At 39.2% G+C, this 27,844-nt stretch overlaps 2 protein-coding genes across 8 annotated transcripts in view; one reads left to right on the top strand and one right to left on the bottom strand.

Annotated features, from left to right (window-relative positions):
* ARSG (arylsulfatase G) overlaps window positions 1-5,042 on the top strand; it is a 124,622-nt gene extending 119,580 nt beyond the window's left edge. For 2 of the 7 annotated variants that reach the window (XM_014065151.2, XM_087710209.1), the window contains one exon: window positions 880-5,042. In XM_014065151.2, the coding sequence (XP_013920626.2) occupies window positions 880-1,163 (284 nt within the window). In that variant the 3' untranslated portion in view covers window positions 1,164-5,042. The remainder of the gene's footprint in view (window positions 1-879) is intronic. The other 5 variants (XR_001313463.2, XR_015696020.1, XR_001313462.2 and 2 more) reach the window with 5 other exon arrangements.
* Window positions 262-27,844, bottom strand: part of WIPI1 (WD repeat domain, phosphoinositide interacting 1) — a 53,557-nt gene continuing 25,974 nt past the window's right edge. Inside the window, exons 4-13 of the mRNA XM_087710210.1 lie at window positions 23,072-23,168; window positions 16,109-16,206; window positions 15,171-15,263; window positions 12,265-12,335; window positions 11,389-11,496; window positions 9,507-9,671; window positions 7,939-8,046; window positions 7,683-7,804; window positions 7,113-7,213; window positions 262-2,589 (exon numbers count right to left, since the gene is read on the bottom strand). Coding sequence (XP_087566336.1) covers window positions 2,542-2,589; window positions 7,113-7,213; window positions 7,683-7,804; window positions 7,939-8,046; window positions 9,507-9,671; window positions 11,389-11,496; window positions 12,265-12,335; window positions 15,171-15,263; window positions 16,109-16,206; window positions 23,072-23,168 — 1,011 coding nt within the window. The 3' untranslated portion in view covers window positions 262-2,541. The remainder of the gene's footprint in view (window positions 2,590-7,112; window positions 7,214-7,682; window positions 7,805-7,938; window positions 8,047-9,506; window positions 9,672-11,388; window positions 11,497-12,264; window positions 12,336-15,170; window positions 15,264-16,108; window positions 16,207-23,071; window positions 23,169-27,844) is intronic.

The raw sequence follows: 27,844 nt of genomic DNA, 5'->3' as shown, positions 1-27,844 counted from the left end.
ACTTTAAAATGCAGGAAAACAGCACCTTATTTCCTTTGGTGGGAAGTTGGAAAAATTCTGCCCTCTTCACTCTTTTATTGCTTTAGAAATAAATGTCCTCTACCATTAATCTGAAACAATTTGTTCGGCTAAAAATGTATTATCATTGGCATATTCATTTGTTCAATTTCCTAGAAATACCTCCTATACTTCCATGTTTTACTGCTAGTTTACAAGACAAAAATCCCACCATAATGATGCATGGATGACATCCTGTTGCAATTTGGCTGCAAATATTTTATTAAAATAGTTAGCTGTTGAATTTAGAATTGAGGAATTCTATCACAAAAGTTACATTCCTTTTCCTTCTGCTAAAATCATTACATTAAGTGCTTACCCTTTGGCTGGACTTGTATAGGTAGTCCTCGACTTACAACAGTTTGTTTAGTGACTGTTCAAAGTTACAATGACACTAGAAAAAGTGACTTCAAATCATTTTTCACACAACTGTTGCAGCATCTGTGGTCATGTGACAAAATTCAGACGTTTGGCAACTGGCTCATTTTTATAATGGTTGCTGTGTCCTGGGTTCCCGTGGCCCCCTTTTGTGACCTTCTGACAAAGTCAGTGGGGAAACCAGACTCAATGACCATGTTACTATCATAACAAATAGTGGTTCACTTAACAACTGGAAAGAAAGGTGGTAAAAGAGGACAAAATTCACTTAACAACTATCTTGCTTAGCAATGGAAATTTTGAGCTGAATTGTGGTTGTACATCAAGGACTATTTTACGCTCAGCCTACAGTAGTACACCCAGATTATTCTTTCTCATAATGTAGAATAGTTGCCTGAAAAGATAGAAGTTAAAAAAGAATGTGGGTGATTTCTCTCTTTCTAGGTGGTGCCAAAGCATGTGATGGAAGCATTGGTCAGGAAGTACATCATCAGCCACCTCTCATTTTTAACTTGCAGCATGATATTCAAGAGCAAGAGCCGATGGACATTCACAGTGCCGAGTATCGTTCTGTCTTGCCATTGGTAAATAAGGCCCTTATGGATATTCTTCAGGATATTGCATCAGATAATGCCTCTATAGCAGATTATTCTCACGATGCAGATGCGATCCCCTGTTGCAACCCCCAACACTTGGCCTGCAGATGTGAATCGACTTATGCTAACTAATCTTTGGAAAAATGTTAAACAACTTCGGAGTTTGCAACCTTCTGTGTCCTCCCAGGAGAGCTAGAAGTCACGTGGACAAAACTGCTACAAAATTTACAACATTCTAGGTTTGGATTTTATATAATAATTTATCTCATATCTTTGTACAAAATTTAGCTTCTCATAACTGAAATATGGGACTAAAATGTTTAGACAGCTATTTGATACCCCTTGATTAAGTCTAGCTCAGCTAGAATCCAACACAATGTTATGTCTCCTTGTACTCTTTGTGCATCACAGAAAAGCAGGAATAAGGATGTCAGAGCATAAGATAAGAGTACAAATTATAATAGGCAGGAAAGAACTATATTGCTAAGATTGCTAATTTTTACCAGAAGCCATGTGCGTTGCCTAAAGTCAGATTATAATCCAAGTACCTCAGAAAGTTTGGCATTACAGGCCACAAATGTCATTCAAAGTTAAACAAAGTTAAATTCGAACAGTTAAGACAGTTGTGATTCTTTTGTAATAATACAATATGCTTAATTTTTTATCAACATTTGCCAATATTACATGTAACAGTTTCTTTTTACAGTTATTCAGGCTCATAATATATTTGTATTTTTTTAAAAAATAGCTCTCATTGTTGAACTCTCAACTTGATTTGGGTCTGATTTTCCCTGAAAAGAATAATTGAGGCTGGGGAAATAGGCTGCCACTGTGTAGAATAAGTAAAAAAAAGGTTACCATGAATTTACATGTGCACAGTTTATCCATCCAACTTAATCTGGACTAATATCAAGGTTTTTCTTACCCCTTTGCTGCACTTTGCTTCCCTGAAAGAGAAGTGTATGATGGGAGTTATGTATGCATTTATTTTCCAGGTTACGTAAGAAGGAGGAACATGAGTGGAGACACAGCTCCTGTTAACCTCATGATGATTTTATTGACAAATATTTCAGCATTCCTCCAACTCTGAAAGTTGGGGATTTCCTTTTATTCAAGTAGATAATTGCAAAAATATTCTGCATGGGTAAATTAATCATGCGTATACTGTACAAAGACATAAATCAGTAGGTTCTTTTATAAGTACATTTATACATGACATAAATAAAAGAGCTAGCTGGAGTATAAAATTGGAGCTTCAATTAGCTGCATTTATATTGTGGTTCTTGAGAACAATGTGCATATACAGTACATTGATACCAACCATAGAGCATTTTAAGAAAATACACAAAAGAGGGGCAGATAAACGTCAACTAGGAAAAGAGAAACATACTGTGTGAAAAGCACTGGAGCGTCTCTGGTTTGCCCCACATTTGTGGGTTCTTCTACATTCCCCCTTGTTTTTCCAAACTACCTCCCATCCGCCGCTGTGTGTTGTGTTGTTTGCCTCTCCTCATGATCGCTTCACTTTGTTCGTCCGGCTTCCACGGCATAAGATTATCTACCAAAATCAAAACAGAACGGCCTTACTTTCCCTGGTCATGTGCCGTTGAGCATGGGGTGCTGCAAACAGGCTTGAGAGGCATGCAGAGGGAAGCAGCGGGGAGATGAAAGCCACAGCACCGTTTCACTTTTGGCAAAGCTGATGGGTTTCTGGGCCTCCCTTAGGGCTTTGTCCTCAAATGACAGAAAAAAAATCTGGCTCAGAAATAAATGTGTGTTGAGATCTGGATTAAAAATATATTCCTAGGTTAAATAATGATTCCTGCATGTGTTTCTCTGCAAACTTAGGACAAGCTGGATCAACTTGAAGAATCAGTTATTTAAATATAGAAGAAAGAAGTAAGGCAACAGCTCAGCATACTGGCTAAAAGTAACATGTGTAGTGTGGGTTTGTCACTCCAAAGGCCATCATGAGAAGTTGTCAATTAGAGTACAAAACAAACGGAGTTCTTGTTAAGACACAGCAAGCCTTCCCAGCTCTTTGAAAAGTGTCTGATGCTTCTGTTTCTTAAAATCTTAGTCATACTGTTGGGGCTTTACTTCATCAGCTTTTGATCCTGGTAGCAGTAACCCGTAGTTTACTTTCTGACAATGCAAAGTAACAACTCAACCAGCAAGAGAATATGGTACTACTGCTGCTACCTACCTTATGCAATATAGTGTAACGCTGAACATGCCCTGTAAACTATTTCACAAGCAAAAACTAGATGGCTGTCCTAAAGCATTCGTGTTTAAAGGCAGATCAAGGCTTCTTTGACAGTTTCCATAATTGTTCCCATTTTCCATAGAGAGAAGACAACTTTTATCATATCCAGAACAATTCCAAGTAGAGAATGATACATACCATCATCTCTGTAATGACATGTTTATTGTATTGGTTCACAATAAAAGACAAATAAGGCACATCAGAAAATGTGGTATATTAGTGGATTATGGATCTCTGGTAATAGTATGTACTGTTTTTATTATTATTTATAATAATAATCTGGCTAACTTTGTGCCAAATCTTAATATTATGTATTTCATTTAGCATCTTATGTCTAGTATGGTAAAATTAATTCAACTCCCTTTGGCCTTGTGCACATCTACATAGTTTTCTTGGCAATAATATATTTCCAAATATAGACAATACTCCTTCCTCCTCCTATTTCCCCCCACATCAACAACCACTCTGTGAGTTGAGTTTGGTTAACAGAGGGTAACTAGCGAACAAGTTGTACTGAAAGTGGATAGAGACTGCAACCCTTCACCGTATAATGTATAAGGGCCCATTTTAAGGAATATTGGATTTGAAAGGTTTTCGTCTCTGATTTCAGGATGGAAGCTATTAATGGGAGAGAAACCAATGGAAATAATTTCTCCATCGCTTCTGCTCTCCTGATAGAAACCTAGCAGGACTTAGAAACCTTGTAAGTTTTGATGTTGAAGTGTTAGAAAATGAAAGGTAGGATTAATTTGGATAAGAAACACAGAGACGTCTTACAGGCTGTTTATTGAAGTCCCATGTTTCTGTTTATTAAATTTAGATGCTGTCCAAATCGCATCAACTCTGGGAGGTTTACAAAATGTTTTATTAAAAAAAAAGTTCAAACAACATAACATAAAACAAAAAAGAGCAAAGATGGCAAACCCAGATAGGGCCGAAGAAAAAAGAAAAGAAAAGGGAACTTCAATCACATTTGCCTTCTTTGCTGCTTTCTTTTCATTCCCCCCCTTCATTTTTATAGCTTTCTTATTCTATGAATAAGATACTTCATTACCACAATTTTATACTGTATTAAGGGTGGTTCATAAGTAGCATGGCAAAAAACAAAGGATAAGAGCATGTCTACCAATCAAGTTACTATGATTTGAGAGGCATGACGAATGCTGAAGAGCTGTAATCCACCCTCTTTTATTATGGCAGCCAAAGGTAAAATAAAACACATGCTTAAAAACAAATGGAATAGCTCCTTAATGACCTGAACAATATTGCTGAGCACAATTAAAGCAATTGCTAATTAAAGCTACTGTATCTGGGCTGCAGAAATCTAGATTACAACTAGATGGTTTTTTTTAAAGGTACAAGTTTCATAATTTTATAATAGTAAAAAATTGCAACACTAGCACCAAGCACAACAAAGAAAGTAATTATACAATAAAGAACAAAAATCTAAATACTATATGTTAATTAAAATTGGATAAATGTGAGTGAATGGCCACTGCATGGCAGCAAAGAGCTATTGTGAATTTCTGTATCAACTTGCTGTCATGTAATAGCCATCCTAAAATTTCACAACCCAGATAGGATAGCTCTGGAAGTGCAGTAAATTTATATGCCCATGTATTAATGTAAGAAATAAAAACTGGAAGAATACAAATCAGTTTTAAATATAATACTTTTTTTTTTCCTGAATACTGGTCATGGCCATGATTACCTTTAGAAAAAAAAAAGGGGGGGGGGGAAACAAACAGAATTCCAAACTGGCTTAGCTAATAAGAAATAGAAGGGACATATTTAGCTCTGGCTTCCCTGTAGAATCAGCAATAAATACCCAAATTGAATGCCTTTGGTCTCCAGTTTTAAGTATAATTTTCCACTTGCTGTAGCTTTAATGGAAAATACACGCAAGTCCATGCACAGGCCTAGTGAGCAAAGAAACATGTGTCTGGCCAAGCCATTACAGATAGTCCTTGACTTACAACCATTTGTTTAGTGATAACAGCACTGAAAAATTGAATGGCCGTTTTTCACAGTTTATGACCGTTGCAGCATCCTAATAGCCACCTGGTTAAAATTCAGGTGCTTGACAACTGGCTCATATTTATGACGGTTGCAAGTGTCCCAAGGTCATCTGATCACCTTTTGCGACTTTCTGACAAGCAAAGTGAATGCGGAAGCCAGATTCACTTAACAACATGTTACTAACTTAACAACTGCAGTGTTTCATTTAAAAACTATGACAAGAAAGCTCATAAAATGGGGCAAAAAAATCACTTAACAATTAGTAATGGAACTTTGGGGCTCAGTTGTGCTCCTACGTCGAAGACTACCTGTAGAGCCACCCTTTGTGCATCTGAAGAGGAAATCTTTGGGTCCAACTGATGTCCTAGAGAGAACCACTCTTTTCAGAAGTTATAGACTGTTGGGATGGTCAAGGCAGGGGCAGAAAGGAGAATAAATAACAGCAGAAGCAAGATAGGTATCTAAGCAAGCTGTAGTATGGAGGTACCCACGACTTCCTTGCTACTTCCAATTAAAATCACTTGAGAAGGATGGGATCACTTGGAGGACTTTGTGCAGCACTAGTTCTAGGAAGGCTGCTCCCTCATGATCCCATTCTATATTTGGGATTTTTCATCTCATGTAAAGAACAAGCTGGAGCAGCCCCTACTCTCAGGAAACTTACACATCTTAGAAAAGGGGTTGTTAATTCTTAGGAACAAGAAAGCCTTGACTGAAAGGCCTGGCAAGATTTTAAAAAAAATTTCACAAGAAGGAAAAATGCTAGCCCATATAAATAGCCTATTCGAAAAATGTCTCCATGAAAAAAGTTTTAAGTCCTCCCTTTTAAAGGTCAAGTGAGTACAACTCCTCTTCTTCCTTTCTCCCATTCTATTTTGGATAATGCACTTGCATCAACAGAGACAGAGAAGCTTCAAAGATACAGCCTCAATGCTCAGTGAACTCAGGCATCTGCTGGGATGGCTGCTCCGTCTCTTTTTGCCTTGTGCTCCTGACATTTTACTTACTTATTTATATTTCATCTTTCTTAACCTCTTATCTCCCTCAGAAATAGGCAGCCTCTGTCTCTAGTAGTCCAGGCATGGCAGTAAATCCCCCTGACCATTGCAACGCCAACAAATGACGCTGGGGAGCTCATTCCCCTGATCTCGCTACAAACATCCTCCTCCCACTATGGAGAAAGGGCAGGACAGGGAGGTACAAAGCTTCAGGCAACCTTGATGCTGCATTCACCAACCAAAGGGGTGTAGAAAATAAGGCAAGTGGAATCATATGGGAAATACAAGTCTTCCGTCCACATTTTTGAGGCAGCAGCCCTTTGTAAGTTTCTCTTCTTTCCTGGCCTTGTTTCGAACCACTTGGAAAGCAACAAGTGTGTGAAGAGTTGCTCTGACGTCCAAAGCTTGTGCTCAGATCTGAACTACACCTTGAAGACATCATTATCTTGGGAGGATAATTTTGTAAGGATGCCAGAGGCGGCCTAGAAGTACATGACACTGCTACATGATTGAACTTCAAAAGGCATGGAACCCAGCCCTCCCTTCACCTGGCAGCCCACAGCCTGGCATAATTCGGATTCCCTATGATAAATATACTTGGAAAACAGGTTTGTAGAAGGCCTCACTCCAAAAGCCCATGATGGGAGTCACACATCCCCTCCCCAAGTTATTTTAGAAGTGGAAAAGAGATGGCTACCAAGCAGGAGAGGAAGGGACAGATCGCTCGGAAGAAAAGACTTAAGCTTTTCTTCTCGGCACGGATTTCACAATGCTGTTTTAAGTACTCCTAATGCTCACGGGTGGAAATTCATTTTCATCATCCAGACACACTGGCCCAGTAGCAAATTCATGCTCAGGTATTATCTCTCCTCGAAGGGCTCCCCCATCCTCCGAGTAACCTGCAATGGAAGAAGACAACAGAGCTTAAAAGCCTTTAAACTAAATCTTATAGAATGATTTTTACACAGGCACCTCTCGTTCCATGTAAATTTTTGGATGCCTAGAGAGCATCAAGTGGTGGTCTGTACCTGTAATTCAACTATCACAGCACAAACATCACAATTAGGACTTTATTGTAAAAACCCTGTCCATTCACACATGGACATTCCCAGAGGTGTCAAAAGATTTGCTATGTCTGTGAATCAACCTTCCAACATTTTGTGAACAGAAGCTTCAGAAAATTACAACAATACCAACATTTTGTACAGGTATAGGAAAGTGCCAAAGATGACAAGTAAGGCATTGAACATATTTTCATAAAAATATTTTTTTTAAATGAGAGAGAGAAACCCACAAATATGTAGCAGCGAACAATTCTGACATGACTAAAACGAGCAATCCGCAGCTTGCTGTAAATCTGGTACTGACCTGGCATCATAGAAGGGGAAGGCACTGAAGTCTGCCTAGCTACGGTAGCAGCATATGTTTGAGTTACTGGAGACAGAAGATCGTTTTCTTTGTTCTCTTCCGGCTTTACCAAGTCAAGCAAGCTAAAAGAATGTGGGCCAGGGAGAGGAGGAGGTTTGAAATAAAGGCTAGTCATTACCCAGTAACTTCTCTTTTAAATTATCCTACATTACTTCTCTACATTTTCTTTGAATTCTTGAAATAACTAAGCTGTTACCTGTGCTTCTTGATTAAAACACATTCTCCGCCATCTTGGGGATCCAGGTTGTAAATGTAAAGATGTCCACCAGATGTTGTAACTAACAGCCGAGGCAACTTTTGGATCCTAATAAAAAATGTACAGGAACATAGCTGAAAAGACCTCTAAAAATCGGCTGCACCACCTATTTGCCCACACTAGACTTCCTGGAAAATGGATTTGTAAGGTAAAGATGCTTATGGGAGAGATTTGGCAGCCAACTTTTGCCTATTCCTCTGATTTTAGAGTCAAACAATTACTACAGTATTTTTTATTTATAGTAAGAAATATACATGGGGTAAAAAACCAGAGACATATATGCAGATATATAAACATATGATTTTGAACCTTTTATAAGGCTACATTAGGCACATCAACAAGGAGGTTTTCTCCTAAATAAAGCCACCATAGTATATGTGATGCAGAGGAAAACTCACTTATTTTACTAACCAATCTACTACATGCAGTTATATTATTCTCCACGAAATCCAAAGCTTACTTTTAAAACAATGTACCGTAAGATAATTTCTTCTCCCTTTGAGATTTGGCCCAATATTTATTTATTTTTAAAAAATTATCTTGCAGCACTGGGTCATGAAACAATAGCTACAAATGGTATAACCTACATTACTATGCTCTCAAAGTGGAGGGCAACACATGTTTAGCATAACAAAATTAGTTTTGCCTTGTATATATTAATGCAAATGTTATGAATGCAGGATATATATCAATGCAGATAAAGTTTTGCATTTTGTAATGTTTGAAGCCTCTGTCTGCATAAGCCAGAACCAGATAAACCATGGTTTGCACACTGCCTGTGTGCCCCAGGAAGTTGCCACTATCCCTCATATATTGCCCAACAAATTAGCAATAAGCTGGGTAGCGAGGAATAAAAAGAATAAAATCTATGGGGAAATGCCCCTCCTTCTTTTGATAATTTGCAGAAGAGTAACCTCAATCAACCTAATGAACAATCAAATCATAATCAGAAAAAGATGATAATATGAGTCACCTTGTAGCGTAATAGGTGGTGAGTGAATGAATGAATGAATGAATGATACTAGAATAAGATTTTCCCAGGACAGAAGATATCCAATAAACTGGTACTTAAAAGTTGGCTGGATTAAAACTGTTTGGACATTTAGCTGATTTTAAGTGCCTAAAATCAAAATATGTACCACTGGTTCGTAGAATGCCAGAACCATGAACCATTGCAAATTTGTTGATAGAATATGTTGATTATATTACATCAACTCAATGTCCCCTCTTAGCAACCATAATATTCAGAGACTATCTTCCTAAACTCAAAGATTCACAGTAATAGTGACTGTGGGCATGAGATAAAGAAACATCTGTTCCTAGGGAGAAAGACATGAAAAAATGGGGGACTGTTTTAGCCTTACTCTCAACACTATTTGATTCTCCCCACACTCTGCCATTTATGAAACATTTTCACGGGAATCGGGGTGCCTGTCCTAAATAAAATAGTTTGTCCAACACAAATAGTAAGGCAATCCTGTTTAGTTGCTATAGCTCAGCTTACATACGTCGAAAGCACACAGATGTTTCTTTGTCCAGAGAAGTTCAGGCGCACAGTAGCAAAGGCCCGGTCTTGGCTCATCATGCCTGATACTTGAGAAGGGAGATAGTTGGTGGCAGCCATGAACATCTTGCCCATGTAGCCACTCCAGGAGGGAGGTTCTTCCGGCCGACTAAGACAAACAAAATGCCTGATTATAACATTCTACTCCAGGAACATCCATACGATATAACAACAATAAGGTTCTTCATTTCCTAAAACAGATAATTTCATTATCTATCCTTCACTCCTCATCAGACTTCCCTGTTTCCCTTTCACTTCACCATTTCAGAAATGGGGACCCTCAGACGTTCCTAATACAGGAATAAAACCCTAAAACTTAATGAAATGCACAGGCGGATGATGTTATGTAAATAGCAGCAACAAATCTATACTTAAAATATCATTGACACTTGCATCAGTTGTTTAATTATCTGTAACTGTTTAATATAACACTGTACGCCTAAGCTTCTTTAGACATCAATGCCAGAGATCACCGTCTATCTGTAATCATCTGGCAAGATTCTCTTGCACAGAGAAAGGGAAGGCTATAATCAATTAGCTGTGACCCACTGCATGAAATCCTATTGTAGAAGAAGTCACCGCAAACCCCTTTCTCACCAAACACTCAGAGGTGGCTCAAAACAGTATTGTGGTAGGCATAAAGCTTGAATTTCCCCTTTTAAAGCTCTCGCAGGATGAATCCCAGCTCTCAGTGAGGATAGAGGCTTTGTATAGTACAGCCTTTATTGTCATTGTACATCATGTATATAACAAAATTGGTTACTTCCAAAGGTAATTGAAAGCAACAACTTTAAAGCAACCTATGAAATCAAAGCAATCTACTGAAAGATCAGTCTAAGAAAAGCCAACATAAATGAGGGCATTTTAAAAAGCACCCACTGTACTCCAGCACTAAGTACTATTGAAGGGAAGTCATTCACAGGACAAGTGTTGTGGGAAGATTGGAGGAAGGAGTATTAGATATGATCACCGCCTCGAGTTATTTATAAAAATAACAAAACCAAATAATATAAAAGTAAATGAAACTGCCACTGCTGTGAAGGCCTACCTTCAAGTTGCCAACTGGCAATCTCCAAACCATGCCTGTTTTGTGCAGGCATCAGCAGGAGCTAGAATAAAGTAGACTGATCCTGAATGGTTTGGGGTTTGAATACTAATACTCAAATCTTCAACCTGGCTTAATAGCAGGCAAGAAGGAGCTAGCAATGATCTTTTGGCCCACTTGTGGTAAGGCAGCCCAAAAAGGATGTTGTTGTAGCATTCACCTCTGGATATTGCAAGACCAAGATGATGACAAGCTCAGCGCTTGTCATGGTAATCTATTTTTGAGGTAAGCTAGACACATATCTTAATGCTGGAATTTTTGCTGATAACAAGACGTAGCTGACACACCTGTCAAAGTGGACATAGGCACTCCTGGTCATGGAGAGTTCTACCAGAAGGTTGGGCCTGTTTTTCACCCTCCCTAGGCTCCGGAGGCTTTTCTGAAGTCTGGGAAGGGCAAAAACGGCCTCCCCCAGCCCTCTGGAAGCCCCAAAAGCAGCTTGCTGGCGCGGGCTGGAGCTGAGGGCTGCCGTGCCAACAAATATGGCTCGGTATGCCACCTGTGGAATGTGTGCCATAGATTCGCCATCACGGATGTAGAAAAACAATTGTAGCCGATTAAGAGAGATTACCCAATAAGCAAACCTTGGTTGTCTGTGAGCAGATCTAAACCTATTGAGGAGTATCTTTCTCAGCTTCCATCTGTCAACTACAAGACTCTGTCAAGAGAGACTTTCCAGTTCAGTGCTTAGTGGCACATGCAGCTTCATTTTGCTACCCACCTGTCAGTGAGATGCTCCAACTTAAAAATATGCACCGTCTCCGTGTTGCTTGATGCACACAAGAACTGGGAATCCATACTGAACACAAGGGAGCTGATGTTCACGTACCTAAAGTGAAGGGAAGAAAGAACCCAGGCAACTTAACTGGAATAGGAAAATGCAACAACTGGTCCACATAAGCAAGCCTGAAAGATTTTGTAGGATGGAAGTAGGATTTTTAAAAGTCCCATGAGAACATCTCGAAAGAATTGATTAGCAATGGTGTAGCATTAAGAATATTTGGCTAGGAGCGCAGCAACCAAATTCTATCCCATTCTTAGCTGTGGTTGTTTCTTGGATGAGATTGGACCAATGACTCTCAACTAAACCTATGTCACAGGATTTATGTTGCGGAGAAAATGGGAGGAACGGGCACTGTGTAAATTACCCAGACCTCTTGGATGAAGTGGGATTACTACAATGCACCCAACATCTGGCTGCCCTTGAAAACAAATTTTGAGGCTACAGCTGGTCCAAAATACAGTCAGTCCAAATTTTGATCATGTGACCACAGGGATGCTGCAATGGCTGTTAACTGTGAAAAACAGTCATAAGTCACTTTTTTCAGTGCTTCTTACGATTTTGAATGGTCACTAAATGAATGGTTGCAAGCCAAGGACTACTTCTATATGTTTTTATATATTCTAAGCTGCCCACTTGAAAGAACAGATTGGGGATAGATCATCACGGAGAAATCTATGTAGTAACTAGGGGGCAAGAATGACTTGATGGCACATATCAATCAATGAAGTTGCCCAGAATATTTGTTGGATTAGGCAGCCTCAGAATCCACTTGTTATTTCAAGTGAAATGCCGACATAAGAGTAGCAGACCAACCTCTTCATTCCTCTCCTGAATTCGTAGAGTTTTTGTCCTTCGGGGATGGAAAAAACACGTAAGACGGTTCCCTGAAAGAAAAGACATGAGATACAAAAGATGGAGGCAATCAGGTGGGAAGCAATAGCAGCCTTTTGCTTTTGGAGAGGAGGTGCTACCTTCCTTTCGACTTTGGGTGGACAAGGGTTCTGTAGCAAGGGACACAGAAAAGTTTTGTCATCAGAGAGTCTAGTAGAGATTCTGCCAGATTAGAGCCACTTTAAGATCATGGAGTAGGATTTTTTATAGTTATGAAATAGATGGGTGTTGAGGCCCACCGGCGACTAGGGAGGAACTTGGGCCAGTCCTGGAGTCTGGAGCTCTGATGGATGCTCTGCATCGGAAGCAGAGATAGAGCCAGGGCCATCCAAATTTCCCAGCTGCCTTTGGAACTAGAAATAAGTGGGGAAGAAGAACAGCTGGGGCCTGTTCCAGATGTGCGTATGCGCAGAGCTGTCAGGAGAGGAGAACAACTGAGGAACAGGAGCAGACTCAGGAAGAAAGGCACACATGGATGCTGAATGGCCCCTCCCTCGCTGGGGAATAAATAGAAGCAAAGGGGAGTGATGGTTGTAGGAGACAACAGTTCAGATTTCTTTCAGAAGATTTGCTTATCGTGATTCCTGCCTCAGAGACTGCTTGCCAGGAATTAATTTACAGCTTTGTGACTGGAAGATCCCGGCCTGGCAATTATCCAAGGAACTGTTAAGGTCTGTTACTGCAATTAACCCTTGGAAGGATTATTGCCTGGACTTTTCTATGTATAAATGCCATGAATTCACAGTAGCTAAATAAAAAGGAGGTTTTCTGGACAATGAGTCTGTTTCTTGGTTCTGCTAAAGCTGGGTCAAAACAGTGGGTTAAAACTAAGAGATACTCAATGCAACTATTTTTGTTGCTTTTTAACACAAAATGCACCCATTTCAACAATGTGAAACTGGACAGCCACAGAACTAAAGTACATGCAAACCACAAGGTTGCCTGCTTACTATTCAGTAAGGTAGAATAAATCAACAGTCCTCAGTGCCAGAAAAGGAGAGGGTCTTATTCCACACAATTGTGTTTTATCTGCCCTTTTGCTCCTCCTTGCTAGCCATCCTGCCACCTCCCCACCTGTCCCATTTTTTTTAATTTGTAAGTTTCTTAGTAGGATCTAATAATTATTGTTTTTAAGTTCTCCTAGGAACAATGATAGATAGATATCAGAGCAAAGTCCATCCTAAATAAACACAAAATGAATGGATGATTTTACTTTTAGCTAATGCCACAGAACATTATCAGAAAGCTGTTGCCTCTAGAGTTTACATCCGAGAAATACCGTTTAGGATTAAGCAATATGTTTGCCTAGGTTGGGTGGCTACTAATTGGGTCATTACATGCTGTCTTAGAACAAGGACTCCTGGTCTCTATGGGATTTGTTCCTGAGCAAGTATGATCTGAATGACAGAGGTTTGACCTATTTCTAGATCTATGACCTATAGCAATTTTCTGTAGATAGAGTTATACAGTATGTTTAACTCTATCTACTCTGATAGCAGTCGTCAAATAACTGAAAGGTCAACATTCCTCTTATTCCTGGAATGAAGTTAGAGGAAGACAGATTTCAGTCAAAGGTTAGACTAGTCTTACTCTTAAGAATATAGTTCAACAATGAAATTAATTACCCAGAAAGGTGATAAGACTCTTCATTGGAAGAGGTCAAGAGATCCATTCAATGTATCTCTTAACCTCTTTAGGGATGCTTTAAATCTGAATTCCCATACTGAGCAGAAAGTTGGAAAGTGTAGCCTTTATAAGGCCCATCAAGCTAAACAATTCTAGACTTTTTTCCTGCTATTTCATCAAAAATTGGTTTGATGAAAACCTTTTCATCAAAAAGGTTTTCACTCCTCTTGGTTCTAAACAGCCTCCTGAATATGACCAAGCACTCCAAATAAATAGGACTGTTACACAGACGTGTGTTCAAGTCATCTTCATAAGGGCTATCAGATTTAATGAAGGTATCAAATTGAAATCTAGAGCACTAGACCACATTCTTTGTCCTATGCTGAAGGTAAGGCAAGACAGCCTTAGCCTAAGAGAGAAACAACTACCATATTTTTCGGACTATAAAACACACCGGTGTATAAGATGCACCAAGATTTGAAGAGGTAAGTAAGGGAAAAAGGTTTTTGTCCTCCCCAGCCCCCAGGAGCACTCTGCAGGCTTCAGCAAGGCTGGGGAAAGGCAAAAATTCAGTTTTTGCAAAATGGGCAGAAAACGGGCCATTTTTTCATAAACGGGGACGTTTTTGCCTTCCCAGAGCCCTACTGAAGCCTGCAGAGTGCTTCTGGGGGCTGGGGAAAGGCAAAAATGCCTCTGTTTTTGTGAAAAATGGCCTGTTTTTCACAAAAAGGGGATGCGGGGGTAGAGCCTCAGGAGGCAAAAAATGATTGTATTTTATATATAAGATGCACCAACATTTCCACACTTTTTTTGGGGGGGGAGGTGCGTCTTATACTCCCAAAAATATGGTAAAATGAAATAAAAAACTAAGGACAGAAAAAAACCAAATGATAGGGGGAGGAAAAAAAACTAAAAGAATTAAGAGGGGAGGGAACCCTAAATGAATGAATAAATCTTTGTCCTAGGCTGAAGGGAAAACAAGACAGAGAGAAAAAACTAAATGAAAATTTATTTATGTAAAACATGTATATAGCTGCTCATCTTTACAGTGAACCCTCGGCAGTTCCCAATAGAGCTTTGACTAGAGGGGGATAAAAGATACCCAACAAAATCAAATGATAATCCAAATATCTTCTTTAGTTCACTTCCTCTGAGAAAACCCAAGGTCTATTTGTCAGTCTCCCATCACACTGCTGACTTACCTTTTCAGAAGCACTTGCTAGTTTTGACCCTGTAGAGTTGAATGCCAAGGCCGCGAGGGGCCCTTCGTGGGCAGAAATAGAACAAACATCTCTCTGTTAAGCAGGGGGGAAATAAAATATGGCTATAACTAAAATACATTTCATCCCACCAAAGTAAAAAAATACATTGAAATTAAAAAAAACACAGTGCCCATCTAACATGATGGTATATGATATGATATAGGTAAATGCAAAATGTATGATGTGTGGGAACCATGTATAAAACAGCCAGGTTTGGATGCCCAGGTCTAAAATATGTCAGGCCTGGAAGCCATCTTTTGCATTGGGCCTTCAGGCCTGACACATTTAATGCTGTGGGAAAATGGGAGGGGGGATTATATGGCGTATGGGATATAGATAGAGAGATAGATAGATAGATAGATAGATAGATAGATAGATAGATAGATAGATAGATAGATAGATAGATAGATAGATAGATAGATAGATATAGATATAGATAGATAAATAGATAGGTGGGTGGGTGGGTGGGTGGGTAGGTAGGTAGGTAGGTAGGTAGATATAGATATAGATATATAGATATAGATAGTCATAATATTCCTTTCTCAGAGAGTCAAGGGCATCTTTTCTCTTTCTTACATCCCTCTACTTTGAATTAGTCATGTTCATGATAGGACTCCCACTAAATTGGAACAACAGATGTGATTGTTCAACAGGGGATAGAAAGAAGGGTTGGGGAAACAGTTGGGAAAATAATGGCAGCAAACAATAACAATAAAGGAAAACATCCCAAATGGAGTCCAGAGCGTCAAAATAAAAATAAATTTCTGCCCAGTCCTAAGTGTATTCTGCATGCTACAACTGTAATGCTCCTACCTCATTTAAATTCTACTCTCAAGCCACAGTTACCAAATACCTTTGCGATTCATGTTTGCACCTACCAAAAGATTGCCATCATACAACACAATCTCGCCAACAACAGGACTGCCAGGATATGCCACGTAGGAATTGGAATGGTTGATAGAAAGTGCACATAAACCTGCCAAGAGAAAAAATAGCATGGTCAGGAAGTAATGAAGCTCAAGAGTAATAGAAGCAAGGAGTTCACAGACAATAGCACGCCTTCTGCTGGAGAAACCTAACCTGTGCTGGACCAGTTCTGGCAGCCACAAGCATTCTGGACAAAAACCGTCTGGACTCTTATGACATCTACAGGTAGCAGATGGTATAGCCCAGCAAATGTGGCATTGTGATTGATTTTCCTCTTCACATAGCCACCCTTAAACTGGATGGCTTTTCCTTTATGCGGCCACTGGATTTCAGAGATCATCAAGATACCAATGGAATCCTCCTGGGAAATTGCTAGCGAAGCTAGTTTCATGGTCTAACGCACAATAGCCACAGCAAAAGAATGTGTGTAGGCAAAGAATGAATTCACTTGGATCTGAGTGCTTTTGTTACTATACCGGAAAGAGATCAGCAGGCGCTCTAAGCAGAAAGAGTAGAAAGCCGAAGCAAAAAACAGATAGTTCAAAAACCATAGGACAGCAATTTTAAGATTTATCGCATAGTGATTATCAACTATGTAAAGAGATACCCACAGATCAAACACTATATCCAGTATTATTCCAATTTGTTTCCTTATTTGTATTACTTTATGAAAGTGAATTAAAATGTTGTGTATCATATTAGTGATAACAAAGGATCTTCATAGATTCAAAATCCTTGTATACTTTTCAAAAGTCATTGGATTTCTTGTCAAAACTGTTTAGAATGCTTCAGTATCTTGCTATATTTCTAAAGTTGTTCTAACTTTCTACGTCGTGCCAAAAGTGCTTTTTTCCAAAAGGCAGATGGACTTTCTTGGGTTTTTTTTTTCTTTGAAAATGTTTTGCTTCTCATCCAAGAAGCTTCTTCAGGTCACCATGACCTGGATAATCGAGACTCTCCATAGACAACTTTCCAAGTCACTTTGTATTTTGCTTAAAGCAAAACTGCAAAGCTGTTTCAATAAAAAAGGTCAAATTAGGGGCCGCTAATTGTATTGCTTCTTTGCAAAGATCTTCTTGGATTCCCTAAAAAAATTATTAACCACTTGCAGATCCTACCTTTCCAATAGCAAGAACTGCCTGATTCATTAAATGATTTCCTAGTGACTTTCAAAACCCTTTGTTCACAATGATTTACATGCAAAAGGTTCCATTATTTAAAATGATCTGTTCTGAGTTCGAAATGCCTATTCTGGAAATGTCTCGGCTTAAAAAAACAGGCCTATTTTACAAAACATCTGTTTTAAACTCAGAATATCTGAAACAGCATTGGGCACTTCCATTAAAACTACAAAACAAAATGGCATCCATATTGAGTTCAGTCTTGACTGTTGAGGGGCATCTATTTGGGGAGAAATCCAATGAATTGGGGGGGGGGCTTTATGCATGCTCTTGTGCCCTCCTGATTATGGACTCTTAAACGTTTGTCCATCAAGCTCACATTCTTGTGCATCACTGATGCAATTCCAAATGCACATCACAAAGATGTATTTGCCAATTTGGGCTGTCTACTGAGCTCCCCAACTCTGTTTCCCCCCCTCCCCAAATAGACACACAAACACACAAAACTACCAGAAGACAATAGATGCAGTGATGACCATCCAAAGGCCCTTTTTGTTCAGATGTGTTTATAAATGCTGGCAGGGCTTTGTTTTGTTGGGCCTGGGGATTTGTCGTACGGGAACGCACAATGCTGAAATTGTTTCATGCTTTGTTCGGTGTTGCGTTAAGCTCAAAACAAAATCTGTTTTCCATTTTGTGCACCTTCACTCTTTTTCACACACAAAAACCTTACTGCATACAGTATCCTCGTCTTCTGCAACCCACTTTACCCGATCTTTCTGCACATTTCCATGCTAGCTACCGACTCTAGCAAATGAGGGATGAATCTGCAGCACACACAGATAATCCAGTTGAAGATTCAGAAAGTGTCCGAAAGCAGAGACAAGCCTACCCTGCAGAGATAAGGTCTCTCCAACTTGCTGCATGTGTTGGACCCACAACTCCAAGAATCCTTAGGCAATTACTGGGCTGGGCAGACAAAACTAAAGATTCACAAGCTTTGCTCCATTAAGGCTCCTTAAATCTTTCAATCTCACACTTTACTTTCTCTCCATCCTACAAAGTACCTTCCTGGCCTACAGGCAAACTTAACACCATAAATACAAAACTGTTGACATTTGCAAATGTCATAATAGTCCAGCCACAGATAAGGAGCAAGTCCTTGTGTTAATACTGAACGTTCTCTTTGTATTTCTAATGCCACTTGGTGTTGGGCCAAACATAATATTTAGCAGGTTGTGTTCACAGTATTGACATGATACCATGGGAGACAGGAGGTATGGAGGTATGTCATCCTGGAACCAATTTTATGCCGCTTTAAGGAAAAGCAAAGTTAATATATTGAGGGACCATAAATGGCATTTTTTAAAATTTAGTGTGCCAAGATCACAAGGGGATAACATGTCACTGATGGCATTCCCAGAAGGGCTGATCTAGAACTGATGTAGTCCCTCCTTTTTGTTTAAATAAAATAGGTGTATTACATTTACAAGATGTTTAGCACACCTAATTCTGTGGGAGGACTGGCAAAACTTGGTGGCAGAGTTAAAAGAGGGATCAGCCTAGAATCCTTACATAGCCACAAGAGGACTTTAATTCCATTGACTCTTATTTAAGCTCAGACAGCAACAGTTATTTGACAAGATTCCTAAAAGATAGGGGTTTTTTAAAGTAATAAATCAGTATAATTGGACCTTCATGTGTAGATGTGGTCTTTCGCACCTGATAAATTCACTACTATTTTCCTTTTCTAAAAATAGGTTTTTACACTTTCAGAATCTGACAACTTATTGCCATATTTGAGCTGGATGTTACAGAAGTTTGCAGCCACAACAGTCCTATACAACCTGTAGTTTGCTCATCCCTCATCCAGGACAATCCAAGCTCCCAAACTGTCATTTTTGTTGTTGGTGAGGATACTTCGTTGTATAACAGAAACTATACTCCAAGGAAGAAATAAATTCCCATCCTGAAAGAATTTGCTGCTATACTGGGAAAATCTATTAAGTTAATTTTTATTCTGGCCCCCATTTTCTCAAATGTAAGATCATTTTGGCCTGCATCGTTATTAGTCTGTAATTTTTATAAATTGCAAGTACATATATTTAGGTTTAAATTGTTCAAGTATACAGGTGAAACTCGAAAAATTGGAATATTGTGCAAAAGTTCATTTATTTCAGTAATGCAACTTAAAAGGTGAAACTAATATATGAGATAGACTCATTACATGCAAAGCAAGATAGTTCAAGCCGTGATTTGTCATAATTGTGATGATTATGGCTTACAGCTCATGAAAACCCAAAATCCACAATCTCAGAAAATTAGAATATTTCATGCAATCAATAAAACAAGGATTGTACATAGAATAATATCGGACCTCTGAAAAGTATAAGCATGCATATGTACTCAGTACTTGGTTTGAGCCCCTTTTGCAGCAATTACTGCCTCAATGTGGCGTGGCATGGAAGCTATCAGCCTGTGGCACTGCTGAGGTGTTATGGAAGACCAGGATGCTTCAATAGCGGCCTTCAGCTGTTCTGCATTGTTCGGTCTCATGTCTCTCATCTTTCTCTTGGCAATGCCAAGATTCTCTATGAGGTTCAGGTCAGGCGAGTTTGCTGGTCAATCAAGCAGAGTAATCCCACAGTCATTGAACCAGGTTTTGGTGCTTTTGGCAGTGTGGGCAGGTGCCAAGTCCTGCTGGAAAATGAAGTCAGCATCCCCATAAAGCTCATCTGCTGAAGAAAGCATGAAGTGCTCCAAAATCTCCTAGTAGACGGCTACATTGACCCTGGATTAATGAAGCACAGTGGACCAACACCAGAAGATGACATGGCTCCCCAAATCAATACAGACTGTGGAAACTTCACACTGGACTTCAAGCATCTTGCAGTGTGTGCCTCTCCATTCTTCCTCCATACTCTGGGTCCTTGCTTTCCAAATGAGATGCAAAAGTTGCTCTCATCAGAAAAGAAGACTTTGGACCACTGAGCAACAGACCAGGTCTGTTTTTCTTTAGCCCAGGTAAGACGCTTCTGACATTGTTTGTTGTTGAGGAGCGGCTTGACAAGAGGAATACGACATTTGAAGCCCATGTCCAGGATCCGTCTGTGTGATGGCTCTTGAAGCAGTGACTCCAGCCTCAGTCCATTCCTTGTGAAAGTCCCCAACACTTTTGAATGGTCTTTTCTTGACAATCCTTTCCAGGCTGCGGTCATCCCTGCTGCTTGTGCACCTTTTTCTTCCACACTTGTCCCTTCCACATAACTTTCAATTAATGTGCTTTGATACAGCACTTTGGGAACATCTAACTTCTTTTGCAATTACCTTTTGAGGCTTTCCCTCCTTATGGAGGGTGTCAATGATGGTTTTCTGTACAACTGTCAGGTCAGCGGTCTTTCCCATGATTGTGATTCCTACTGAACCAGACTGAGAGACCATTTAAAAGCTCAGGAACCCTTTGCAGGTGTTATGGCTTAATTAGCTGATTAGAGTGGGACACTTTGAGCCTAGAATATTGCACCTTTTCACAATATTCTAATTTTCTGAGATTGTGGATTTGGGGTTTTCATGAGCTGTAAGCCATAATCATCACAATTATGACAAATCACAGCTTGAACTATCTTGCTTTGCATGTAATGAGTCTATCTCATATATTAGTTTCCCCTTTTAAGTTGCATTACTGAAATAAATGAACTTTTGCATGATATTCTAATTTTTTGAGTTTCACCTGTATGTAGCACTTAAGCTTTTGAATTCCTAGCTTCATTTCAAAATTCAGAAAAGCACGGAATGGGCATACAACTATATTGAGGGGGAAGAGGGAGGGAGGGAGAGAGAGAGAAAGAAAGAGAGGGAGGGAGGGAGGGAGGGAGGGAGGGGAGAGAGAGAGAGATGGACAGTCAGACACATGAATGTTCTTGAATATATATTATTAAGTTAAAAATGAACTAAACCAATATGTCCCTTTCCCTGCTATCAGGACAGAGGTCATTCTGCTCCAATCATTCAACATACAAAATGATCTACTGGCTTTGCTTAACTCCTGTATTACCAGTGGTTATCTTGGTTGTCAAATGGGCCTCTGGGAAAGTCTAAATGATATTATATAAAAATAATATGCCCTACAAAATGCTTTGTTCCTGGTTAATTAAGAGAAAAATGCGAAGTTAATTTTGTTTCTGTATTTGCATTGGAGAAGTGAAGATAAGGTAAACAACCAGATTTGGACTCCAGAAATCCAGACAATTACTACATGGAGGCAGAGAGATAATTTACATGTATTGCTCTACTGTCGTGTAATAGCTATCTAGATTTTCTGCAGTCCAGATCTGATAGTCCTGAATAACTATGAAAGTGCTGCCTAGAAATCCTCAACCATTCAAACTCCAATATTCCCATGAAGTGAAAGTGCTTGTATATTATAGAAGAAATAATTTATAACATCAGCATAAAAACAAAATTTCAGGAACTACTCCATAGTATAAATTCTTGTCTGACTTTTGGGACATTAAAAATGAACAAAACAAGTTAGACAAAATTAATGGGGGGAACCCAATTAAGTGGGAAACTTCTGTTTTGACATCCACCCATAACCTGCATGCCAGCCCTCCTATTATTTGCAATGATAGGTGTACTTGCAAGTTACTGATGTTCCCTAGCCTTAGAAAAGTTTCTAATACAGGTAGTCCTCGACTTATAATTTGTTTAGTGACTGTTCAAAGTTACAATGTCACCCAACAAAGTGACTTCTGAACGTTTTTTACACTTACAACCACTGCAGCATCCCTAGGGTCACCTGATCAAAATTCAGATGGCATCCTCGCACCTTGCTAGCTAAACGTAGGAACTCGTGAATGTACTCCCTAACTGGCCTTCCTCTTCGCTTGACAACCAACAGGTCCCCCTCCGCCTGTAACAACCTAGTCCCGTCCTCAAACCATTCCTGCATAGTGGATAAGAAGAGGCCTAGGTCTCCCAGTTCCGCCGCATGGTCACCATAAAGATAGGCAACCCACTCTGCAGCTTCATCCTCCATAGCTACCATTACAGCCATCACTCAGTCCCACTGACTCATGTTTATGATGGATGCAATGTCCGAAGATCACGTGATCAACTTTTGTAATCTTCTGACGAGAAGTCAATGGGGAAGCCAGATTCACTTAACAACCGGGTTGCTAATTTCACAACTGCAGTGATTCACTGAATAACTGTGGCAAGAAAAGTCATAAAATGGGGTAAAACTTACTTAACAGATGTCTCACTTAGCCACAGAAATGTTGGGCTCAATTGTGGGCGTAAGTCGAGGACTACTTGCGTAGCCAATATCAGCCCACAGCAAATGACTGCTAGCTGGACTGGATGGGGAAAGCAAAAGAGCGTCTTGCCTCAGAATAACTGAAGCTGCCATTGACACATACCGCCTTCAGAGTTTCCATTGCCTTGCACTACAGTTTGGTAGCAATAGAGACTAAGCTGAGCATTGGTTTAGGGAGCAGAAGTAGGCAGAGGTCTTGCTAATTACAGAAGGACATGTTGTAATAACCCCGGGAAAGCTATAATGATGTAAACTTACAACAGTTAGAACAGAATGCAGCCAAAATACTTAATACTTAATGTACCATGGTTGTTAGTTTACAGCTATAGTTAGAAATAACAAGACCAAACTATTCCTATTGCAGAAAGTAGCAGGAACATTTTTCTACTGGAGCTATGAAGAGAAGAAGACCAGAAAGATTATTCTTTTCACAAAGCCCATTACTCTTCTTTGGCAATTCATGTTTGCTCCCTTACCTGTGGCGTTAGGAGGGGTGTTCAGGATTGTTTTCAGAAGCTTCATGTCTTTAATGTTATGAATATAAATAGATTCTTCCAAGCAAACAATCAGTCTCTGCAAGGATAAAAAAAATGAAAACAAAACTCTTGTTATTTAGGCATGAGAAAGACCCCAAGTGCTGCCAGATCCCATTAGGGCATTCCAGAAGGATTCGGTCACAGGATAATTCAAACTACCTTCGAGGGAGTGAGTAGGAGGAACTTCTAACTCTACCACTTTTGATATGCATTGCATAATTGTATCTTTTTTTTCCCAGCAATTTTTTTGTGTGGAAAGAAAGATGATTATAGAAGTGATAGGCAGAAACAAGACCACAAACAGTTCTCTGTAACGTGCCATGTTTGTTTTTAAAAACAGAGATACAGTAACTCAGAAATAGCATCTCACACATCAGTCCCTACAGTTCTGTGACATGGGAGTGTTACCTTTTGTTTTGGCCCACCAGCAGAGCTGGCAGCAGATTCAGACAGCGAGGAGGTTGGAAAGGAACATGGGCCAGTTCTGGAATCTGGGGAAAGCTGTGATGAGGACTCTGTGTTGGAGGCAGAGATGGGGCCAGGGCTGTCCGACAGTTATCAGCTGCCTTCAGAGTCAGACATCAGTGAGACAGATGAACAGCTGGAGCTTGTTTCTGATGTGCACATGCGCAGAGTTGCCAGACAAAGGGAACAACTAAGGAACAAGAGTTGACTTGGGAGTAGGTCCATAGGTGGCTGGAGAATGCCCCCCCCCCCTTTAGGGAATAAAGAGGAGCGAAAGGAGAGGGGTGTTTGCAGGAGACACTTAGTTCATTCCTGCATTCTTGCCAAGTATTGTGGCATCTGAAAGATATCGGCCTGGCCACATTCTGAGCCTGATAAAGGTCAGTAATTGTGAACTATCTTGAAAGACTGTGGCCCGGGACTTTGCTGGAGAGGAATTCACTGTAAATTAAATAAAATGAATTATCGGGACGAGAACTCAGCTTCGTACTGCTGGGGAAGCCTAGATCAGAACACCTTTACAAAAATGTTTTACCTCAAGTAAATCAAGCTCAGTTCCTTGTGATGATTCCATAACATTTTTCTAGAATCCTACAGTTGAAAAGGATTTGGAAGGTTTTCTAGTACAACCATCTCCCAAGGCAGGAACCCTCAGATCATCCCAGACAAATGACTGTTTAATGTTTGCTTGAAAATCTCCAACGATGGAATATAAGTAACAGACTTCACTTGCATTCTTGGCATGGTGAACAAGTTTCATTTGCCACAACGTCCTTGTACCCACTCTTATTTTAAAATGTCATGAAATTTCAATGTTATTTTCAATTTTTTTTTTACTTTATGTTGGGATAATATGCTCAACATTTAGGAGTATAATGGTAATTATAGTATAGGTAGGAGCTGCTGTACTTTCTGTACTATGAAATGGAAAGAACTGGAACGATGAATCAGTGGATACACTTGCTCCAAAATTACTTGACTGTATCATATATTGCTGGCTGTCAAGATAATGCTGAGCTGTTCAGAATATGCTGTATGTTTGGAAAATTGCATTTACTGAAGGTACTGCAATCCTGTATTTATTTACCTGGAGGTCAAATCCATTAAACCTATTGCAACTTATTTCTGAGCCTATATTAACTATACTGAAGATGTACTGTACTATTTTTAGCTAATTATTGAATAACCTAAAGAAAGCTAGTCAATTGCAAGAAAAATCCTTAATACTGCAAATAGGTACATGGTTTCTTCTTTTCCCAGAATCTTTGCATATTAAAAACAGGGGCAAAGTATCATCTCTGACAAATTGCTAATGGTATATAACCAAGTTGTGACCATTTAGTTACAACAATCTAGAGTTTCCTCAAGGAAGACACAGAAGCCATTTACAAGATCTAGCGGGGCAAAGGACATAAAACATCTGAAATTGTCCTAACAATGAGCCTGGCATTCTGAGGCCGCTGAAAATGTTTTTTTTTTTTAAAGAAAAAACTTAGGTTCATAAAGCCCAAATTTGAAATTACTGCAAAAATAGGATTCAGTACTTAAATTCTCCATTTTTTAAAGAAAACAAACTTCTTTTTTCCTAGCTGCAGCATTCCAAACAAGGACTCTCAAGTGATTGAAGCATGTTATTTCAATAAACATGTCATTTCCAAATAATCCAGCACTATATTTTCCAGTACCTCATACACAATGCTAAAGTAATCAGATTTTCCACTAAAATGATTCACGCAGAAGAGAGTGTATTCTGAGCTTGTGTCATTATCATTGGTAAGTTTGAATTTTGCAAGGAAATGCTCTGCTTTTATAACTTCTAGGATTCCCTGAGAGATCAATGTGCTGCTTATATAAATATCCCCACTTGCTGTCTAAAACTGGCTATTTATTTACACATAAACCAATATTCCTTGTCTTATTTCTCCATATTGCCTCATATCCCATTTTGTTTCTAAATCCTTTAAAAATGGTCTGACCAAAAATGCACATGGTATTCCTAGGAATCGATTTATACACTGATCACTGAGCTCTGAGTAAAAAGAGAGAGAGGTTAACAGTTCCACATGCCAGGGAAAAATAATTTTAAAATTACATTGAAGGTTTTACAACAGGTTTAGCTAGACCACAAAGTGCCCCTGGAGAAAGGATATATCCAAAATTCATCAAGACTTTCCCAAGCATTTGGGAAATTTTCCCCTCCCTCTTTATTCTCTATAGTTTTTAGCATGTGCCCTCCTCTTTTTATAATGAATTCTGATCAGAGTGAAGATTCAAAAGAACATTTCAGCAGTATGCCAACCTTTGAGACTAGATTCTCAGGTGAGAACCTAACACTATACATGCTATTTTGTAATGGGCCATGTGTGCTTGAACCTAATTAGATTCCAGTGCGACTCAATTCTAAGTGCCAACAAGAGAAGTCATTCGTCCAGAAGCACATTGCCCAGAAATCTGGGAGTTGAAGTCCACACATCTTAAAGCTGCCATGTTTGAAAAACACTGGTCTAGATCCAGTCTCCCGCATTCCTACTGGGACGAGAGAGAGAAAATCCATGGAAAAAGGGATATTTGCATACTTCACCTGGCACAAAAAAGGATATTAGAAGGACAAAAAGAAAATGGTAACTGAACAAGAGTAAAATGGTTCAATTATAAAGAACAACTTGGGAAATTGTAGATATTCAGTTAAGGCAGTTGCTACATAGCAAGTCAAAAATGTAGATTTTTTTTCTGACTATAAAAACAGCAGAAACGTGTCCCTCTCAAGATCACACAAATGAGTCACATTGCATGAAAAGGTCAGGACAAGTAAAAAAAAGATTCAACCGTACTTAGCATATTGTTAGCTTTTGAAATTTAATTCCCAGAGGAGTGGCTATGTTTACAACAAAAACAAAGTGTTCGTCACTTGAAAGATAAAAAAATCTCTTAATGAATAAGTTTTTGTGGATAACAATCCAGTTCATATAGGTATTTAGAGAAGCAGATTGTGATTATAATTGACAAATGAGTATGGAATAATCAGTTAGCCTATTCAATGATAAAATACTTCGTTGCTGCAATGGTGGTGAACTTAAGAAGTAATTGGTGATGGTGTCAGACCTGGAAGCCATATTTTACATTTGGGCCTTCAGGCCTGCCACATTTTCTACTGTGCGAAAATGGGAGGGGGATTGTATAGAGCATGGGTATATAATCAAAATAACGTTCTTTCTCAGAGAGTCAAGGCCACCTTGCCCTGCAGCTTTGTTGAGGTGACTGGAAGGCATTTCCAGTTTTGGATGGTGCCTGATTGGGCCATGTGACCGACATGTGGGTGCTGGGCAGGGGCTTTCTTTTGGATGGGGAAAACCTGGAAACTTTCAGTATCGGATTTTCCCAGATGTACCAATACAACATCTCTAATAAAATGGAACTTTGAGGAAACTCAAGCCTCAGAGTCTTCTTTCGTTGGGAGTGTTATTTGGAACCCTGATAGATGGATAGTTGTAAGTTCTGAGTTTTCAAAGGATCAAACACATTTTTAGATAAGGCTTCATGTCCAAGCAGTATTCTCAAATGTTCAAAAGAAACAGTGGAAGGGCAATACCTTCATTCCCTTCTTAAACCCCAAAGGATCATGGTGGATCTTCCTTAAATGACTGTTTATGAAATTGGTCTGATAGAAAATGGCAATTTTCAAAAGTCAACGTTATTAGGTACAAGCAAGGCAAGGTGAAGGACCCTGCATGGTTGGAAGTATGACAAATTGACAATCTATAAATAATTTATTTGTACACCCACAAATTAGAAGCTTCTGGAGAAAGCATAAAGCAGTTTATCCAAAATTCTAGAACCTTCTTCCTGAGAATCAGAACCTGATGCAATCCAACAAAACAGGCTCTTAGTTTCAGAGGAACAACCCATATTCATGCTCCCATTTTTAAAAAATTCTGCTTACAAACTCTCATACCCTTTCGCCAACTGGAAACCAGATTTGATTTTGCCAAACATATGTGACTAATAATGATCTGGAAATAAAGGCCTTCATCAGCTTAATTTAAAAGGATTCCTCTATTCTAAAATACTAAAATTTTCCATGCATGTGTCCAATCAAGTAAAATAACTGCACAAAGGCTCTTACACTTTTCATTATTTGCAACAATAACATTTCATTAGTTTACATCATAATGTCCTTAGCGCTTTAAGTTAAGGACTATAGCCATGCTTGACAGACGGCATTCTTCACTTATCGACTATAATACATTA

Source organism: Thamnophis sirtalis, unplaced genomic scaffold, assembly GCF_051295495.1.
Source record: "Thamnophis sirtalis isolate CommonGarterSnake01/CBP01778 unplaced genomic scaffold, rThaSir2_p1.2 scaffold_3, whole genome shotgun sequence".
In the NCBI taxonomy this organism is placed as follows: domain Eukaryota; kingdom Metazoa; phylum Chordata; class Lepidosauria; order Squamata; family Natricidae; genus Thamnophis; species Thamnophis sirtalis.
This window is presented reverse-complemented; position numbering and strand designations above follow the sequence as displayed.